This window comes from Trichoplusia ni, chromosome 10 (assembly GCF_003590095.1).
Source record: "Trichoplusia ni isolate ovarian cell line Hi5 chromosome 10, tn1, whole genome shotgun sequence".
NCBI classification, from domain to species: Eukaryota; Metazoa; Arthropoda; class Insecta; order Lepidoptera; family Noctuidae; genus Trichoplusia; species Trichoplusia ni.
This window is the reverse complement of record NC_039487.1, coordinates 2,896,252-2,917,779: the sequence shown is the minus strand read 5'-3', so window position 1 is coordinate 2,917,779 and position 21,528 is coordinate 2,896,252. Positions and strand designations below refer to the sequence as shown.

The window sequence follows — 21,528 nt, the reverse complement described above, 5'->3', positions numbered from 1 at the left end:
TGTGTGCGTGGTGCCAGTGGAGTGCCCGAGACACGCCGACGCCCGATTGGGCCCACATGCAGTCGTTCACGCTAACCCAATTATCGCGTAACGGAGACGATAAAGAAAAATAACAAACCCACGATTTCACCGACGTCTAATTATAGCGCGCTATTTGTGGGTGCGCGGGCGCAAGCGGCATAGCGTGGCCGCGATGTCAGGGCTATTCCTGGCCGTCAGCTGACGCTCCTGCGCCGTCGTCGCGCCGCGCACGCTCGTAAACACCACGCAACCGATTGACGTAAAATGCGAACAATCGAGTTTTCAGCAGGTGAATCACGGGATGAAAACGTCTCTGCGGGAATCTTGCTATAATTAACTTGACTGCTTTTGGTTTGGACTTCGGAGGCGGGGTTCTATTTCTGACCGTTGCTTCAATACGCTGTCTATTTCCATCTTGCCTCTATTTGTTTCTTCTAGATTGTTATTCACGTTTTCGTATCTGTGTAAGAGTCAGTCATATGACTTGCTGTTAACGATTCTACGTGTTGCTTTTTTATGGTTTCATCGAACAACTAAGCAAGTTTGTTTTTCGAGATTGTTTACCTATCCAAATAATCCTTTTGATACCTGACTGTAATTATTAGTAAATAGATAGTAAAAGTTTATCTTCATATGTTTTCTCCACACCTACATTCATAATATTATCACAGAGATCACTCTACGACAGTACAGTCTGAGAATATCTTCTCGCATGTCAGATGGAGTGTCACAACATGTCACGTCGAGTATAGTCCAAGTTATTTGTGTCGTAAATATCCAATTATTACGTGTAAACAATCAAAGTGACGGCTTCTTACGACCGCCTTTATGTTGACCTGTGGGTGGACAGACAATGCAATCCCCACGTGTCTATGTTCCAGCTGTCTCTAGTACTACTACTCTTATGTTTGTGACATCACATCAAGTCAAAAAATTAGTGCGAGTACTAAATGCAATAGAAAAAGTGTATAAATTGGATAATTTATTTCTTTAAGTCATGACTTTGTGATATTTTCTATGGAGTGATTTCTTTAAAGAAAAAGAGGTTTTATTATCCGTACATGGAACTGTGTATGTATGTATAGATTTTATATTAATGATCAACTCAGATCAGTCGATGAGGTATAATGAGAGGAGAATCTAAATATAATAAGCTATTTCCAAAGCTTCATAAATAGCTACATGACATTTGTATTGGTAATAGATTTAATAATAGACGGGTAGCCGCCATTGAATGTGTAGTAGCATCAACGCCCTCCTCAACATATCATTGTCACATGACATCAAGTAAACACTTGTGTTATGAGTCGTATTAGAAAGTGGTTCGACAATGAGCCGACCTACCGCTGCTGTTTGGCGAGCTTGGTGAACACTGCGCTAATAATACGCGCCTGTGTTGCAAATGCAATTCTAGGTGACGATGCCACGCCGCCGGCGACTATTAATATAAACTGTTACATTATCTTTTATTAGTTCTCTTGATGATTCATGATGATCTATTGCAACTTCGTAACACGTCTAAGAATGTAGTTCAGGTATGTTCGGTGCTTTCGAACTAATTTTACTCTATGACTGATTTGGATTCGTTACGTATTTTTGTATTGGGGTACTGCTGTGCCATGGGTTTTCAACAATTCCATAAATATTTTCTATATTCACGTAAGGTTTCGCTCAACTATCGTCTGTCTGTAATGTGAATAATAGCGAAGTGTTAACCTCAATACTCGTATTAAACAATTTAACCTAATATAACTTAGCTGATAAATACCGAAGCCTTATTAGACAGAGGTGGTAATAGTCGGTAGAGTTCGTGTTCGAGTGCCTGAAGTACATCGATCCGAGGCGCCCACATAGGTTACCACATAGCTTCCACCCGTTGACCGATAACGCGCGTTAAAATAGCGTGCAGTGACGCGAAAGTAATGTTGGCACTCGTCACGTCCAGATGAGCTGGTTCGGTAACCGCGTCACGTCGCACTCATGCTTATAATTACGCTTCCATCGATCAACACTCGAAAACTCTAATCTTGTTCAGATTTATCACTAGTCCGCTGACGTACACAGACACCCTAAAGAACACAATGTTTATCACACTACATTTATAGAACTGTGTAATCGCTGTTTGAACGTAATTTGTACGCTTTTACGTAGTCATCGCGTATCGTTGTTTCATTATTACCATGATGTAACTTTGGTGGTACTTCAATATATTTAGAATATTTGGTCGTTGGCAGAAATTCGGGTTTCGGAAATATCTTGTAAGTGCGTCTATGTGAAAATATGCGTAAACCAAGATGTAGAAAAGATTTTCTTATATTAGTTAGTAATATTTGCTAGAACTCATATTAAATTAATCTTATTGAAACAATACAGCGAATGTAATTGAATGAAATACATAGAAACGTCCTAAAATATTAATTTTCCTCAACTTTCACGTTTCAATGTAAAGGAATTTCTGAAAATTATGAATAGAGTAGTGAGTAGCGAGAAACCGGGGGGTCGTGGTGGCGTTGACGTCACACGACCCCCTCCGCAGCGCCTCCCCGAGTAGCAGGAATTATCCGGGTGACGCACGACACTTATGCCACACTCTCTTATTTTCCGATAAATAACTCAAGTGTAGATCAGCTATCACATCGAACCCCATATCATGCATGACATTGTCGATATCCCATATCGCAAACGTCATCTTCGCAAAATATTGACATAATTAGAACAATTTATCGCGTAGGTATAAAAATATTAAGCCTAACCCAGCCATAAACTTAATGTCCATAGTGAAGTTACACTGGTATTCCTGAAGAGACAGCTGTTGACGTACCTAGGTACATACATGATTGAGGAAGGACTTGTTCTAAAAAAAGAGTAGATATTTCCTAGACATTTTCTTGGGGCGTTGCCTTGTAGAGCTACGAATCTAGTGTAACGTAGGTAGATAGGAAATCAGTTCAATTTCAATAAGACACGTGGTTTGGATTCGCCAGTTCTTTACGTTTGAGTGAATTGCTCCGACACTATAGTAGAAATATCGATTAGCTACGAGGGCAGGGCCAACAGATCATAATTATCTTTTAAGGAGCAAAATGTTTCTCACCGGCTACACCCTCGCAAAGTATAAGGTAATTAGTGTGCGGTGAATGTTGAAGTTCGAAAACAATATGATTGAGAATAATCAATGCTTCCAGACAGTTTCTGTTGCCTGAAATTTCCGATGGACGCTTTATTTAGCTGGCTATAATTATTAGCCGTACCTAACTTGAAATTGAAAGCTAACCTACTTCGCTGAAAACGCAGCTGTATTTAGATAATCAATAAATATAACCACGAAAATAACTGACAATAATAGACAGTAATTTAACTGAACGTAATTTGAGAACAGCCTACACTAATAAAAGATGTTATTGTTTGCCGTTTGTTGGAGTTTCAAATTAATTTCATTAATTTATTCAGTATGTACCGTAGTAGTAAGGATCAATTTTCTTTAACGTTGAACGTTTGACTAAAGTAGATGTATGTATAAGTGGGTTTAATATGGTACTAGGTAGAATTATCAGTCTGACGTCATTATATAAGTCACAAAAATTAGCAGAAGGCTGGGTAGAGCCGGCCGGCGTGCGTCAAGCGATCACCTGTTGAACACCCGCTAACACTGCCCTTGTGCGGTAACCTTAGCCGGGGCCGCGCAGCGCTGCCGCCCGCGATCGATATCAATGACGTACGGCCTCATTCATAAATAGGGAGGCACCCCTCCTCTTAACACAATTTCCCCACCTTCCCCACACCACAGATTCCAGTGAAACCGTGGTAACTTCATGAATGGCGCGCACACATATAAATTCCGTAATTTGTGGCTGGCGTCACGATGTTTAAATAGGGAAATGTTCTCTGTATTGCACAAATGTGACAATTATGTGCCTACCAGATGCCTATTATGACGATAACGTAAATGTTATGTTTACGTTGCAGTTTATTGCAGAATAAACAATATGGTATATGGATGGTGTTTGTTTGACTGCTGGAGAAGGAGTTTTAACATACAATACGGGTCGTGTAGGGCTTATATCGATATAATGTGTGTGAGATAGCGGTTGATGTCGAGATGTGTATGCTCGGTGCGTGGGTGCGGTGCGATTTGACACGCGCGCGCGACACTTGCATTTGCAATCAGTGCACTTGCACACAACGTGGTATGGAGCCTACCTCTTTGTTTTATAGGGCTGTTTAATTCATACACCTTATTATTGAAGTTCAAACAAAATAAGGCAAGTTATCATGATATCTTATTATAAAGTCAGATAAACTTTAAGTATATTCGGTATTGCCTTAATCTTATAAAAAAGGTTTCTGATGTAATTTATCAAAGACCTCTCGATTTAACTTTTGCTCTTATACGGACATAAAGTTAGCCAGCCAGATAATTTCACACCTTGTATCTTGTCAAATATTCATGTATGCACCTCCATATATCAGTTAGGAACATTATAATTAAGTATAATTTAATTTATATTAACATGCGACTCATATGCTTTCGATGTGCGTGTTCAGCGGTAATGTAATCAGCGGTGCGCACGCGTCTCTTATTTACGGCGGATTACGCGCGCAATCAACTCGCGCGAACAGAAAGAATACGGACTTATGGAACAAACCGCGCTCTGTCGCCTGTCGTAAACTACAATACATATATCATTTAGCTTATAACTTTTGTTTTATGCAAGAATGTTTCATAAATTTTAATCTGAAATAGAATGCTGAATATGAGCCTGAAGTTCTGTTAGGATTAAAAGTGTAAGCGGCGGTGGAAAATATTTTATGAAGTCCTTGCGTTCCTAAAATTATTCCAGATTCCCGAACAACCTATTTGAAACTAAAATCGTAGCGTAATTTTAAATACAACAGAAACTTCATACAGCGGATATTTCTTGTAAATGTTATGTCTAGATTTGCAGACGAAACATATGGAGTGAGATTCGCAATTTCCGTGTGCAATACCGGCGAGTTGTAGCCTCCGGAGTGGCCATGGCAATGGCAGCCGCATCGATTGTATCCACCTGGTGAAGAGCAGCGTCCGGCCCTGGCTGGGGGCACCACGCTACTAAGCCCGATCGATATTACGTCCTTGAACCCGCTTCCTTGTACCGCGCATGCGTCTTTAAATGTCGGACGTCATGCCGTGACCATGGCCACGAAACACGTGTCCCGCCACCCTCGGCCTACCACTGCGCCCCCGAGCCTCCCTCCCCGCCATTCATCCCGACTTTTGCGGCGATGCCTCACAGCTGGCGGCTTGCTTTATTCATCCTCAACTCTGCCATTTCTTATCGATTCTGACCTTTTTAAGACTACCTGTTGAGTTAAGTTTATTGTTTTTAGAAGATAACACAGACGTTCATTCTACGATAAAATTTCAGCCGGCTATTAGGTTAAGCGTTAAGCCTTTGACATTTGTAGTAGACGTGTAGGAGTGCGTAAGTGATTACTGTTTTTCGTGAATGATCCATAAATTATGACAGCTAACGTAATAAGTAAACAATAAGGCTAGTGTGTGTTGCCTCGGATGTCGAGTGTCGTGTATGGCTCAGCGCTGCAAGGCGACATTGAGAACAAGTCCGCGACCACGCAGGGCTACGTATGAATGAAGCTGCCGTGGGCGGCACGCGGCGAGCGTGGCCCATTCATTCATTACTTCGGAGGCCATTCCTCATGAATAATACCATAACAAAAACTGTCAATAGCGTTAACTTAACTGTGTGTTGCAACATAGTTTGCATCATCTGATTTGTGACTTCCCACAAGAGATTGTTATGGATTTCGGATGGAGGCATGAATGGTCATATAAGGCTAAGATAGAAAAGGCACCTATATGGGATTGGTATTGGTGCCGAATTAGGTGAGTCTTTCTACAAAGTGTAATAGAGTCTAACAAAGATTCTTGTCTCACCTACACTGTCCTGAATAGTGGGGATCGCCATAATATTATCCCTACTGAGTTTAAGTCGATTAAAGTATCTAATTCCTTTGTTTGATTTGAGTAAATTATTTGATTGATTAAAAAATAACTCATTCTGAAAGTCGAAAGCAAAAGTGTTGTGGTTGAGGTGGAAGTAGTGTCTAAGCAACTCATGAACAAGGCTTCGTTCAGTAAAAGGAGTTGTGGCGTAGGAGTCAAGGTAAGGTCTGCAAGTTTGAAACTGGCGCGGATTAGAACCATTGTTCCCGCCAACACACTACCAGAGCTGTTGCCTTCGGCGTCTTGGGAACATCTTTGACTAATTTCGAGGCATTCATATATTTTGTCGATGTAGCGGCATTTTGAACAAAATTGACTTGTTAAGATTCGTTTTTGGCGATGCCGCCCACACTCTATGTATGTTGTGCAGTTTTAGTACCTAAGTTACTGTTTTGAAACTCTTTGTTTAAGCAAACGAACAAATTCATTGTTTGTTGTTTATTCAAAGTTGCCTGAACTCTTACAATTTTAACCGGTATTGTTATAAATCTCATACCCAGGATAAAGACGCTAGTAATGTATTAAATGAAATGGATCGTGAAATGAGTCATAATTGAAAATATTTTTCTTTTAACGTTTGATTGTACGCAATAAACCATTAATTGTAGGTATATTTTGCAACAGGATTTTCAACATAAAACGGCTTTTTTAAGACTGAATAATTAGTCTCTATAATCGATAAAATTTTATAGTTCCCCACTGATAACATCATACCATTTACATTTTAACTTATTATTTATAGTTTATATGGAAATTCCACACACCAAGTGCGAATGTTGTTACTCCAATAACGCTAGTAGACAGTTTCTACTTACGATGTTCATTTTTTTTAAACATTACTTCATTCCACACGAAAAGAGGGGTGTTATAAGTTTGACGTGCCTGTCTGCGGTATCTCAGCTCCCGTACTTGAGCGATGTTAATTTTGTATTAAAGGTGAATTAAGTATTTGGCAGGTTTCACCGGATCGATCGAAATCGGTCGAGCCATTTAAAATACGTGCGGGTGAAAAATTGAACTAGCGAGGGTTTTTCATTTTTTCTTTTTATCTTGTTTTCTATGCTTTAACAATCCACGACCGTTACAGAATACATAGATACAGTTTATTACTTTTGTTACTTGAGCAATTTGTTAGCATATTCATGTTATATCATTAGGTGTACCATTTTTTCGTATTTATCTGGGTTTTCCAAATATTGAAAAGCAATTTTCATGCCATTGTTTAACACGTCTCAATTACGATAAATTGGTGAAGAGCATGAACCTTTAGTTTTCTATTTATTTGCAGTACTTTGTACTTATTTTCCTTGACACGTTGCGGCCAGTGCATCTGTTGTGATGACAGCTCGGCTATTCGTGTAGATATACTACACACTTAAAGCTATTACAAAATTATGAAAATGTAAGAAAAAGAATTACATTTTAAAGAACTCAGTTGATCAGAGCATTATCATCTGTCATATCACTGTTGGAATGGTGTAGGTATCCACAAATGCACGACTGCACGATCAGCTGTGGTATATTTGGTAAAGAATGAATATCCACGAAAAGTCAATAAACCTTTCAAAACATCAATGAAAAAAATACCCCTTAAAAAACTTGTTGTGTTTGAATTATCTAGCAGCATTATTGGGTTGGTTTCTTAAATTTTCACATGAATTCTACGATAATAACGTTTCATGCAGAATTTCTATCAAAAAATTGCTGCGGTTTGGGGAAATATACCCATCATTTAGTAAAATTATTGCTGTTGTGGAAAAGAGCCTGAAATACCGCTTTAGTTAAGGTAGAGCTCCGCCTTGGTATCACACGCTACGAGAAGTGACGATAAGAAGGCTCCGCTGGAAATCTTAGTACGATTTTAACTTTATTAAATTTTCAACGACTCTGTGTGCAGAGACATCTTAATATGTATATAGCGGACTTATTGTTATTTGATAGTCACCGCAGTCGAGATCAGATATGAAGTTACTAATGTGGTGATCTGAATTGATAACGTCTTTTAACTCTATAAAGATGGCATTTACACAAAGTTTTCTTAAAAGTCTCTATAGTCTATAAACACGGTTATTTGCTTGCTATGTCACCTTCTATGATTCACTTCTGGCTATCATAGAAGGCAACGCCAAGTTTCCGTATTGAATGTCCGTCTTCATGACTGTCACTTGACATTTACATAACAAACATAAAATACCGCTTAAAATATTGAAATAATAAAATCTTTCCATATTGACCACAAAAACATTTTATTTATAAACGTGATTACTTCTCTAGAACTGTGGTCTGTGACTAAAGTATATTTGTCATGATGTAAATTTTATTAATGGTGAGCTATATCGGGCAAAGCAATTAAAACTTAACATAAGTCAGTAATTGTGACCGGTCTCGTTGACCTGACTCGATGCATCGCTTTTGGAATTGTAATTAAGAACAAGACTGAACGAAACAAACTATGAATATGATCAATTGTTACAAACTCATTGCCATAAACCATTTTGCAGTCATGTAGAGTCAGTTCTGTCCTACGGATTGTAACCTTTAGTCTCCATATATTTTAACCAATATAACCTATCTATGTTTTCTATACATGTCATGAAATTTAAAAAGAAACGATGGAATCTGAAAATAAGCTCTTTCTTGTGTGTTTAAATAGGTGGAAAAATATTGAAAACTTCAAAAGCATACATATATGCGATAATACTCGCAAATGGTTTGCGATTTTATTTAAAGATTCTATGTCACTATAATAAATACAAATTGAATTTGAAAAGATTCTGAGACACAGCCTCTGCCGCTGTTTGATTGATAAAACTATATATACGAATTGATATAACATATTTGTTTGTTTTAAAGACGACGTTTTCATAACTAGTTAATGTTACTATCAGTTATGGCTCATTTAATCATGACAGTGTTGGTTAATGTAAGTGGAGGTTGCGCACGCGCCTCTCCGGGCGGCGGGCGAGGCGGGCGCGCGGCGGTGCGCGGTTGCGAGTCGCGGGCAGACGTGTGCGCAGACTCTCGCACCGGGACGCTAATTAGATAAACGAGCCGTGTGGCGCGGGGTCCCGACCGCAATTACGACTTGCGCTGCAACCCGTAAATAATCAACGATATAGGACGCCACTTCTGTCTGACTCACTTATGTCGGTCACCAATTACAATTACCTACCGGACAGCGAGTTCGCTGCAAACTCAGTCTTACAATCATTTTGTGGAAAATGTATTATAGACGCTCGCTCACGCTCAAACACAAGTTGAGTCCATAATGCCAGTGGCTCATTGCGGTTGTTTCAATCCACAAGAATTACAGATTGGCCAATGTGGTTATTTTTTAGATATTTTTGTTCTTGCTTTATTTTAACTGTGCATTTATAGGAAATCGTAATTATGTGAATGTTTCCGCTTGACGTTTATTATTTTAAATCCTTTGGCTTTGCAGAACCACTTACAGGTTTATAACAGTTACTGGTAGTTTTATAGGATTAGAATATAAGGAAACCATATCTCTGGCTAGTCAAAGATGACGATCTGAGAACGAAGTTACATGATAATTAAATCTGAACTGCATCATTGTAACTGTATTTCCATTCCGGTTTTACTAGAAAACTTATGCAGTTTTTATTGTTTATGCAGCACAGATATAAATAAAAATGCACAATTATAAATTGATTTTAAATATTTTCATAAATACTAATCGAAAATTAATGACTGCTCCACTATTTTGTTTGATTAATCATTTTTGTCCTCAAAATATTTTTTTTCTAGATAAGTCTTTGAGTCTTCGGTAGTAAAAGTGCCAAATAAAACCAATTAGTAAAAAAGGTTTCTTACTTTGTCGAACCTTTATAGACTTTCTGACACCACAAATAAAGCTTTAAGACACTGGTAGGTACAATATAATACAACTTTGGAGGATATATACAATTGCCTAACCGAACCCCCTTATCCTCACAAAAGATTGTTTAAATTCATGACACCATTTTTTCTCAAACTCAATATTTAAAATTGTTTAAATTAATAACGCTATTTGTTCTCAAAGTCAATCATTGATGCGAATGACATATGAACGAAGTAACGAGTAGTCGCATAATTTCACCATAATTATTTAAAATATAATGCAATAAAATAAAGAATGTTTCCTTTCGACACCACACAATCTGTGCACACTTATTTTACCTTATGAAACAGGAAAACAACAATACCAACGATGGCGATCTTACATGTAATAAAGTTTAAAAATAAAACATCTCCAAACAAGTACCAAATTGTAAGCTTATTTGTTATTATTCATGACGGCTGTTGTGTAATACACGGAAGTCTGCAAAAGCATTCTACTGCGCTCCTAATGAGTTTCTAAGACTGATGACATGTCATTTCGCGGAAGCAAACAGTACTTTGCGTTACAATAATTTACTGGAGACAAGGTCACAGCGCTTAAGAGTATCGGCTCAATATTGCGCTAGTTAATTTGTCCAGCGTTCATCTGAACGGTCAGGGTCTTGCTCTTGCCCATCAATTAGAGTATCCGTTTTTTTCTGTTAAGCCGTTTATTACATTAGTCTTCCCTTGGGAAGTGAGGTAATGAGTCAAGTCCGAGGGCACGCGTCCGACATGATGACAATTAGTTTTTTACTGCGTTAAACGAATCTCGGAGAGGCCAAGTTAATTATACATGTGTTCGTGTGTATGACAGGTTTAATAATTGGATGTGTGACCGCTTGAGAGTAGCTCATGAGTATTTAGCTTTTAAAATAGATAGAGTCACTCTATAGTGGCATATCAACAATGTAAATTGCGAAGACATTGTCAGTGTTTGCACGGGAATTGGACTAAGGATTGCCCGGATCTTGTCTCTATGTTCTGAAATGAAGCAATTTAATACTCAATCATATCGAAGCCCTTAGCAGAGATCTAAAAATTCCAAATCAATCAAACTTACCTAAATATGTTACTTATCAAAACAAACTGTAGAGACGTATTACTATTTGAGTCGCAACATGGTTTTTTTTTCTCGAACTCATTCTTTACATTATTTATGTTCTAAAGCACTTGGTCCTAAGACAAACCACAATCATAAAAACGGGAATCAGAATCTCATATCTTTATTATTTGATGATTCACTAAAACTTTTGTATAAATGTTTTAAACGCCAATCTTTTATTATTGGAAACGGCTTTGGTACAGTTTGAGAGCGTGTCGCGTGCAACTGTTTTAGTTTAGAAAAATAGGGCGATTGCACAAAACTTAAAACAAGTCAAACATTGGCTCTCATCCAGCTTTACAACACTGATACTATTAAACTGTCGTCTTATAGTTTCTAAAAGAAATTTACAGTTGAAGATGAACGCAAGAGTAAATATCTTCAAATATCTCAATAATTGTACAGATGTACGATTTTTTTTGTTGCAAGCTAGTTGTATTTGTGTAGGTTGGATTAAAATACATACCAATGTATAAAAACAATAAATATTTCCAAAAGCAATTTAATTATTATTTTTCGCTAAAATATGATTAAAATTATGTATGCGATTTCCTTGAAATAATTTCTGACACATCTTTTGAAGTAACTCGTAAACATAACGGTAGCTTATACATCCGTTGTTTTATTTAATCCTCTAAGTACAGTCTACAACAACAACAATAAGATGCGTAGTCAAAAGTTTATATTGTGTATTCTAAGGTTTTCGTAAAATAATAATATCAGTAGCTAGTTTAGTTTATTACGACACGTAACCGGGACGCGATTCGCGCGCTCGCAGGAATTTCATACAAGATTTTAATCAAGTCGACGGTGCGTATGTTGTTAGTCCCGGGATATTCTGCAAACATTGTAAGAATTCAGCGATTCAGAATGTATGCCAAGCTGCAAACTATAAGTAAATTGTTGGATTCACAAAAACCCCAGAATCACATTTTGAATATTCGCCAAATGGTTAATTATTTCCGGTTTTTTCAAATACACTGTCGAATGTATTATTGTGTTTGGCAGAAGAGAACAATTTCTTTGTTTTTTTGACATACAATTTTATTATAATTCTTATGGTAGGTTTGGCATTGTATTATTCGTAAACGTGTCATTTGTTTTTTGAAGTTTTGTATTTTGCGGTGGAAAATAATATTATACATTTAAAACCACTTAGTTGTAGAATAGACCGATAGAGATAGATTTACATGACTGACTTAGAACAGAAATACTGGCATTGTCAACTTCCGGCCCGAGATAAGGCAGATCGCGAACCGACATGTATACTTTACATCGTTTGTGCTTTCCAGAAGCTGTTTGGCTACACGTGATGTGAATTTGATACGAGCGACTGTGACTCAGTGCTCTACCTGGCATTTTTTCAAACTATTAAACCTACTTACTCACGTTTAAATGTACACATGTTAAAGATTCTGAGGCTGATTGTCGACAAAGAAGGCAGATATCGTTTTATCGGAACACTAATTACGACTACTAAAAACAAAGTTTTATAGTCGCAGTCAATCGTTCGAATGGAAGTCAACTGAGTCAGCTGTAATCGATACAGTGTAATTGTGGAGCATGTATTGGCTGAGACAATGACGTTGGACGGTCGGACACAGATCGTATCGTATGCAACTACGCAGTTACACGAGTTTAAGTAATTGCGGGAACGGGCATTGTTAACCAGTCGACGCAAATTGGGCATTAGCGATAATTTATTGACTTTAAAATAAACTTGCATTGTCGTTGCACTGTTTGAATATGTATCGTGTGGGCTTGGCGCACGACGATGGTCTCTAATGATAGCAATTGTTCTCCATCATTGGGCACAGGTGCGCTGCACTGACAGTCGCGACTCGGCTCCAAGGAAACTTGAAACACTTCGCTACGTACTAAACGCGATCGACAATTTACTCGTAAAACGTTTTACAGCTCAGCTAGCCAGGTAGTGAAAAGGTTTATGTCAACTATCCGCTTTCTACCCGTTAACTGGCTGTTCATTAATAAATCTACACTTCACTAAGTACTGGATGTTAAGATATATTGTGCACTAGTTGTACTTGTACAATATTAGTACAATTTAAGTTTTACTTTTAACACATCAAAACGTTGTTATGTTAAAGTTTTTTCTTACCTAAGCTTAAGTTTCTTTTTCTTAAGCTTACTCTGTTTTGAGCCAATATTATATAGTATTAGCAACGAGCGAGATTAGCATTTAAAAATCTTTATCAAAATAAAGTACATCAGCAAATTTATTTTGTGTAATAATATAATTGTGTCACATACTTATCATCATAAATCATTATGATTGGTGTCGCCGGCCGTGTAGTGTCGTCGGCATTTCGGCGTCGCAAAGCAGATCATTTAGAAGCGCGGATAGGAGCACATTCGTCTACTAAAGGCTAGATTGTCAATTTATGTGTGGTGACGTGAGACGGCGCGGGCCGTCACAAAAGCACGTGCATGCCCCCGTGGCCCGCGGGCCGCTCAAAGAGATGTTGGCTATCGCACATCTGGGAACGTCCAGAGTATGTACGGAGAGGTGTAATGCCCTCATGTGGGCACCTCTGACGAGCCGCCGCTTCCGATGTGACGCGCCAAGCGTGGGACGCGCTTTTTTGACAGTATCAGCACGGATTACAAGGAGCTTTTATGTCAAGTGTGATACCATCGCTGAAGGCGCCAACTTTGGGTGCAATGTGAATGTCATTCTTGAAATGTCTTACTCCACTGTTTTTCAATTAGAAGATATCGAAGTTTTATATCTTGAAATTTTTACGTTTCCGTGTTGTAGGCGGTTGTATTCTTTATATTTAGTGACAAATGTATGTGTTCTTAAAGACCTAATTTGTTTACAGATCGAACGATTCAGTTCTTGTTTACCCAAGTAAAGTGTAAAGCTTTAAGCCAGAACAAAAGAATCAAGACTGTCAAACCTCATAAGTCACACAATTATGACTTTTCTGTTAAAATGTTAATGTCATAAATATATTTTATCTCTTTTACAAATTGATATTTATAAATATTTCATTTCATTTGCATTCTAAGTAGTCTAGCTTGTTTTCTAGAAAAAATCATCAAGCGAATTAATTGAAGAGCTCTAAGCCTTTTTTTCTCATTAATTTCAAGACGAACACGAGTTGCTATGTTTAGTCTTCAGCTTATGGGAGTTTGTGTCTATTTTTTATATCTAAGAAGAAAATTTACTGAAAGATATATTGCAGTAGCTGTAGCCAATCACAGGCGATAGACGAGTATTGGCGACGCCTCTTTTTAAATGGGGGGAAACTTTCACACGAATGGCAGGGCGGTGACGTGGGTAATAAGTGGGTAGTTTTAATATCATATCAAAAAAATATTTCGATTTCAATGGCGTCGAACTCGCTAATTATATACCTATAATAGCAACTAGCGATCGGTATCTATAGTCGTACATTTGATGCGGGTTTACATTAATTGTGGTACTTTGATAGCAGATATCTTTTCACTAATGAAATTTCAATCATGAACTGTTAACAAGCCGATTGGATCAAAGATGTTAATTTAAAATTACTTAAAATAATGCACCATAGCACGGAATATAATATTTCACGTCAAAAATAAAAGTATTCGCAATTAAAAGTGTTACAATGCAATGGGCACATTCCAATTCTTAGATAGTGACCCTAGTAGCTTAGTCGGGTAAGTGATTGGCGCTATTTGTGCTAGAGCCGCAGATTCAAGTCCTGTCTGGATACAAATTTTCATTGTATTATTTGTATTTGATTGCAGTAATAATATCTTTGTTATCGTAAGAGAAGACATTAATTTGTTCTTGTTCATCAATACAGTTTCTTATCCAGTCATCAATAGATAAATCTATATTTAATATTAAGATATTTAGAGCTCGTATTAGGTAATAAAAACAATCGCCATAATATATTGTATTTTATAATTTATTGCAACATATTTAATTTTATTACCCTTTATCTTTATAAAGAGGATATTTAACATACATGTAATGTTACATTTTTACATACATTATGCTTTATTATAGATAGTTGATATGTGATCGAAATAGATTTGTCTATTTTCAACTTGTAGATTACTGATAATACGAGACTTAAGAGTGTATAAATTTATTGTTTTCAATAAAATAGAATATCAAAATCTTAGTTACTACAAGGGATTAAATTGACGAAGAGATTTACATACATATGCAAAAGCAAAGGATGTCTACGACACTCAAAGGGTTTAGCTTTCAAGGAACTAGACTTTATAAATCAAAAGAGGATTTGTATCATGTTGCAGACTCAGGTTTCGTTGAAATAGAGCGGACCGTGAATAAGCAACTCAATCTCCATTTTACACCAATAGAAATGGAAACTTAAAAGGATTCCAAGTACTGGTATTGGTCGACTCACAGCCAGTTCAACTCGATTTCGACTGGAACCACTCCTGTGCCCATACACCAAAAAGTCTGATTTGAGCAGGATGATCAATTTGCCATGTAAGAGGCCAAGACCAGTATTCAGCCACCCTACCAGCATTGTCAGTGGTGTTGTACAGCCTTGGCGGATGGTAGCTGTGCCACCAGCAGATATTAAAATGGGACATGATTTGAGCAGATACCACACTCGTATGGCTATGGTGTCCCAACAGTCCCAGTTTCCTTTCATCCGTTTTCCCCAAAACGGTCTTGGGCGTCGGGAACCCTGTGATTAATTTAGTTATAGCTTCATCAATAATACTAGGGTCCTTAGGCAAGTTACATTCGTACTACCGCAAAACACCCTATTGTCAGAAATTACACATTTTTCGACAGCTGACGTGGCTATAACTTGTCAATTCAATGCATTTGAGTAATTAAACTGTCACCAGAACCCGGAGAAAAACATTTCAATGGCCCAGACGTGGCGGGTTACTGATACAAATCAATGGGTTTGATAGCAGAGACAAATAAACAGATAATTAGCGGTAGATCACTATCGTTAACTGATAGATATCCACGTCGAGATTAAGAACCTTGTCTTACACGTTTGTGGGAAATTATTGTCTAGTAAGGCGTTTGATTATTTCTTGAGCTAAAATTCGGAATAGACAATTTTCACTGCGTTTTTATTTGTGTTCTCAAACCGATTTTTAATGAAGTTAATCCTCTTTTTTCAGCATAGTGCTTAAAACTTAGCTGTTGAATAAGAGACAAGGTCTTTTCACATAAAGAAACCCCTGCTTCCAGTGCATTCTGGACGCTGTCATATTCAATTGTTGTTTTCCAAATCGCCGATTTTTACGTCTTTGTGTTTTTTCAAGCTTCCCTAGCTGGCTGGGTTTTTTCAGAGACTTGTCAGTAAGGCCTTAAATTAAAAATGTATCTAAATCTAAAAAAAACACTAAGAGGCATCTGCATGAATAATTTAAATTGTCTGATTTTAACAATTTTCATCTTCATTTAAAATTATATAGTGAGTGTAAAATAAGGAATCCTGCTGATTTCAGGAGGCTGAGAAATATGTGACCGCATATTAACATGGTAAAAAATCTTAAATTCGCATCTTGTTATTTTTATAAGCATAAATCAGTTACAGCGATTTCTATATCTAATCCCAATAAAAAAAGTTTAAAAAACTTAGCTAACAAAAATATGAAAGTTAACAAGCTAACAAAAAAAAGTAGATTCAAAAATTACGCCACTGAATTACAATGATGGGCAAAATATAAATTCATAAGTAACCATCATTTAACATTTGCCTATAGGAATTTAGTACAACAACGTGCACTAAGTTTACGTCGGCTGGACACCTTAACATCAAGACCCGTCAAGCAAGCAGCAAATTTGGAATCCATCATATGAAAAATAGGATATTAATATCGTGCAAACTAGATAAGTCTTAATCATATGTATATGACTATATAATACAAGTGACGAAGACTTGTGAAGCTACCAGCACCAATACTATGAGAAGTAAAATAATCAACGGTGAACTTTCTGAAAATATCTGTTAAAAATAGATTATTCTTTCAATTTTCTTTTAATCCGTGTATAAATGATATTTCCGTTAAAATTTTCAGTTGTGCAAGTTTCCACGCAATGTTTTACTTTACAGTTTTTAGCAAGTACCAATTATTTTGTAATACGCAAATGATTTTGATAACTGAAGCATGCTGGGTTTCGAATCTCCGACCAGTCGACCCGTTCAACAAACCTACTACTAGACACACTGATTATAATTATCTTACAACAAAATACTCGTATATCTACTCTGGGAAGTGTCTTCTATAATGAGGAAGGTAAATGATGTGCTTCAGTTGTTTTTTTTTTAATTTTTGGGCACTCATAGAAATATGATTAAGTACTTAAAACTCATAATATTTTTTGTTCATACGTTATCATTACCTCTCAAGACGTAATTTTACATACAAATACATAGTATAATAAGCGTATATTGATGCTAATATAATAGAGGTTTATAGTTGGTCATTACTAATCTGTGCTACGGCACTGGTTCGGTTAGTTAATAGTCGTAGGTTTGAGTCCTGTTCAAGCGAATTCTGATGGCAATGGTTAAAGTAATATGATTATTTCCTGCATAAGTTACTTATAGTAGTTATAGTTACACAAGAATAAAACCTACTCAAAATAAGTTACTTTAAACTTCAATAAGTCGCCAAAAAATTATTTTACGTACCAATAACTATAAAACTATAATATACTTAAAACATTTTTTATTTGAAATACGTCAGCCATTAAGTGTTGAGCTATTATTGTTAAATTAAGGTAAAGTCAAATAAAAATTAAAAACGGTCTTACACTTAGTCGCGTGAATTCGGGGAAAAGTAACTCGAAAAAAGCCACTGTAAGTACAACACACACGAGTCCCGTAAAATTCATACAACTTTGACCTTTGTACAAAAATGTCTATTTTCGTGTCGACGATTTGAATGAACGGAATCTCTACATTTTGTTCCTTGTAAGAGACGCTCAAATCGTAAGAGCGGAAATGGAACCGGTTTGTGATCTTGTAAGCGAATCGATATCAGCTTGCTATTTAAATGTAAACTTTGTAGTCATCACTAAACAATAATTTGTCAGTTGGATTTAAACGCAATCATTTCGAGATTAAACCTTTGTAACGGCTTCATTGAACTTTGATTAGGAAATTCCTAAAGGATATAAACAGTACTGGGGATATTGATGAGCTACATTTTTGACGTTTAATGTACCACAAGGAGGTGAATATAAGTCACTATGGGTCCAAAGTGTTGTTACGACCTTAAATCAGGGCTTTTTGTATTCAGCCTACAGCCGGCACAAAACAGTGTCTACGTAATGCGTGGGAGTAAGTGCAAAGTAAGTTAATTATTTATTTTAAATATCCCAAGTAGATATTAGTTTGAATCTGTATAACGAAACAAAAAATCGCTTCGTAATATTTCCATACGGCAATGTTTATTGTTAGTTGGGTGAACAGAACATGATAGCGTTTGTTGCGCAGACGCAGCCGATTAGCGCTGTCCGGTCCAGATAACAGTGTGTCGGAACGCTGATCCGAATTATTACGAGCCCGTGAAGCTGACATGTACGAAATAACTCCATACATTGTTTGATCGCATACTTAAGTAGGTATCAGTTTCATAAAGGTCAGTAATTGTGTTGATAACCTTGGTAGAGCGTGATATAGTTAACTATAGATCATAAATTGTTTTCTTTGAACAAGGTGAAATAGAAGCTTGTGCGAAAAGAGGTTTCAAGCAAAAGGTTTTTATTCAATATGGACTTGCTCGGATTAAAAAAAACAATATCATTCAGCCGTTAGTTTTCTACGTTTGAAATTTCATAAAAAAAAACATAAAAAATCTACTGTTACTTATTGATTTACTTTTTATTTTAATCGCCTCTTTATTAAACGCAAATACATATTTATAAGATACGAAGTTCAAAAGGAGAGCTTAACCCAATTACGGATTGTTACTTGTTGCTTTTCTGTTTAAAAATATTCAGCTTCCAGAAGGAGTCAACAAGTGGTTGAATGAAACTCCACAAAAATCCCTTAACAAAGAATATATGGAATAATTATCTCATTTAAAAGATACCTCTATGTAAGTATTTAGACGAGCAAAATGAGTATGGGGCCAGACCGGGGTCAATTGGATGTTACCAGCAGCTAATCTTCAACTGGGCTAGCTTCATCAAGTAGTGTTTGTTCCCTTACTAGATTCATACATACTTGAATGTAGCTAAAGTACAATGTAAGGTAGGTATGTATATGTATATCGACTAAGAAATAAACAATTGAACACATTTGATTTTCATTGGATGACAATATTTAAAGCTGTCGGAGTTAAACGCGTTTTTTGTAATTCGAACATAGAATATTGATAACGTTGACAATTGAATGATGTATTTGATTAAATACGTTTTTTTAATAAACGGTGTATTTTTAAAATCTCTATTGTAGAACATTGACTTTCAATGATTCGGTAACATAACAATCAATAAACTTAGACATATTGAGTAGATACGTCATGAGCGTGTTCACAATGTGCGTCATGTGATTCTCTTTTAAACATTCGTTCAATAATGGTAAATTAAAATAATTTTATTTCTCTATGTAACCTCAGGTTTTAAAATTATTATTTTTTATTGTTTTGTTTTGTTGTGTTTTATTGCACAGTAGGTACTTTTTTGGTTTCCGTACTAAAAGGGAAAAAAAGGAAACCTTTTGCTGAGACACCGCTGTCTGTTCGTGCGTCTGTTGTCAGGCTGTATCGAATGAACCCTTATAACTAAACAGTTAATATCTTCTTAGATGATGTATTTCTGCGGCCGTTTTAACAACAAATACTTTAATGATGATTGAGGTTAAGGAAAGTTTTGCGGACCACAATTTTTTGAGTAGGTAATAATTTTTTGGGTATTTACTCTCAAATTTATTTGCTACTAAGCCTATTTGTACAGAACCCTCAGTATAGCGAATACGTGTATTTGTTAAGTAGTTTGATGCGTTGTTTATAGTTACTTCAAACAAAAATAATTTTTAATTTGAATTCAATTTGACTGAGAACTGAATTTCTGCTTGCTCCATCAAGGAATGAAGGCGTGAAGATATTCGGTATTGCACGTTACCTAGGCAATCATTGATATTGGTAAGACGTGTGTAAATTTAAATTATCTTTCTTGATTTACTTTGCATATGTAGTTAGGTACCTATTCATGAATTAGTGTCTTAAGATATGTCGTAGTGGCGTAGTAATGTATCACTCATCACAAGCACGTTTGTGTCCATAGAAAAGCTTTTGCATGAAATAGTATTTCTTAATGTACAATAAACATAATACAGATAAGGATACATTTTGAATCTAATTTGCAAATTAAACTGGATCAACATGTTTATGATATGTAATCATCAGAATAGTTTATCAAATAAAAAAACAAGTTCAAGAACGATGACGATATTCAAATAAGTTTGACCGGAACCGGTTTTGCATATCCGTTGGTGTTTTCTTAGCAGGAACGAAAGCATAAGAAGCGACAAAAAGACGTAAAGCTAATGCTCACCATGTGTTGTGGGTGTGAAGTAGAGCGCGAACAGGTCGTCGACGGACGCGGTGGTGGTAGCGGGGTGCGCGGGCGGCTGCGCGTAGGGCTGCGGCTGCGCGTGCGGCGGCGGCGGGCCTCCGTAGTGCAGCCCGCTCGGGCCCGCCTCCACCAGCAGCTGCATCTGCGAGATGTCCACGAACTCGTCGCCGTCGCCGCGACCTCCCAGCTCCTCGTCCTCCGGCCGGCGCATCGCGATCACCGAGAGCATCGCACGAGCGCATTCCCGCACTGCACAATCCACACCACCTCGTGCGCAACACCGCACCTGCACTCACATCCACCCCTCTTGTAAAATACCTTGAACCGGCGCATGCGCCTCTACTTAAACTAACTTATGTCCTAGCAAATTGACGCGATCACAGCACATTACGTTTAGGAAACTACATATACACGGCACGTTAATCACTCTGAGGGGTCACGAACATCTACTGATAAATGAACACAGGTTTCGCACGCGGACTGTGTCGTCGCGCGGAGAACGCCACATCCTCGACTGAGCCACAGGCGGAGCGGCGAGGGCGTGCATACGCCGCCCCCGTGAGCGCCGCGGTCGTCGTCCGCCGCGCGCCCTATCAATGGACGCAAGCCACCCGGTCGAGGTCGGCGTTCATTCACGACGGTCGCGTTAATGGCGTTCGAGCCGGGCGTCCTCGCTCGGCCGGCGGCGTCGCCCACGTGCGCGAGAAAATGGCGCGGCGTCGCGACGGCAAAGGGAGGCGCGCGAAAAGCGCGGGGCGCACAAGTGTAGTGATGGCAATCCAACGGCGGGCGGCGCGAGCGCGCGGGCGGCGCGCGTGGGCGCGGAGGCTCGTCGCGGCTGATCGCGCGTCACGCTGGCCACCCTGCGATCTCCTGCCACTCGGCACTTTCTCTGCATGTTGACTCACGTTCCACTTTCGTACGCTACGCGCTGCGCTACCGCCGGGTGACGGATTCCGGAGACCATTTTGG

General features: G+C 37.8%; 1 protein-coding gene across 1 annotated transcript in view; it reads right to left on the bottom strand.

Annotated features, from left to right (window-relative positions):
- LOC113498016 (E3 SUMO-protein ligase EGR2) overlaps nt 1-21,305 on the bottom strand; it is a 29,327-nt gene extending 8,022 nt beyond the window's left edge. Inside the window, exon 1 of the mRNA XM_026877893.1 lies at nt 20,536-21,305. Within this exon, the coding sequence (XP_026733694.1) occupies nt 20,536-20,785 (250 nt within the window). The 5' untranslated portion in view covers nt 20,786-21,305. The remainder of the gene's footprint in view (nt 1-20,535) is intronic.
- Between the last annotated feature and the right edge of the window lie 223 nt (nt 21,306-21,528).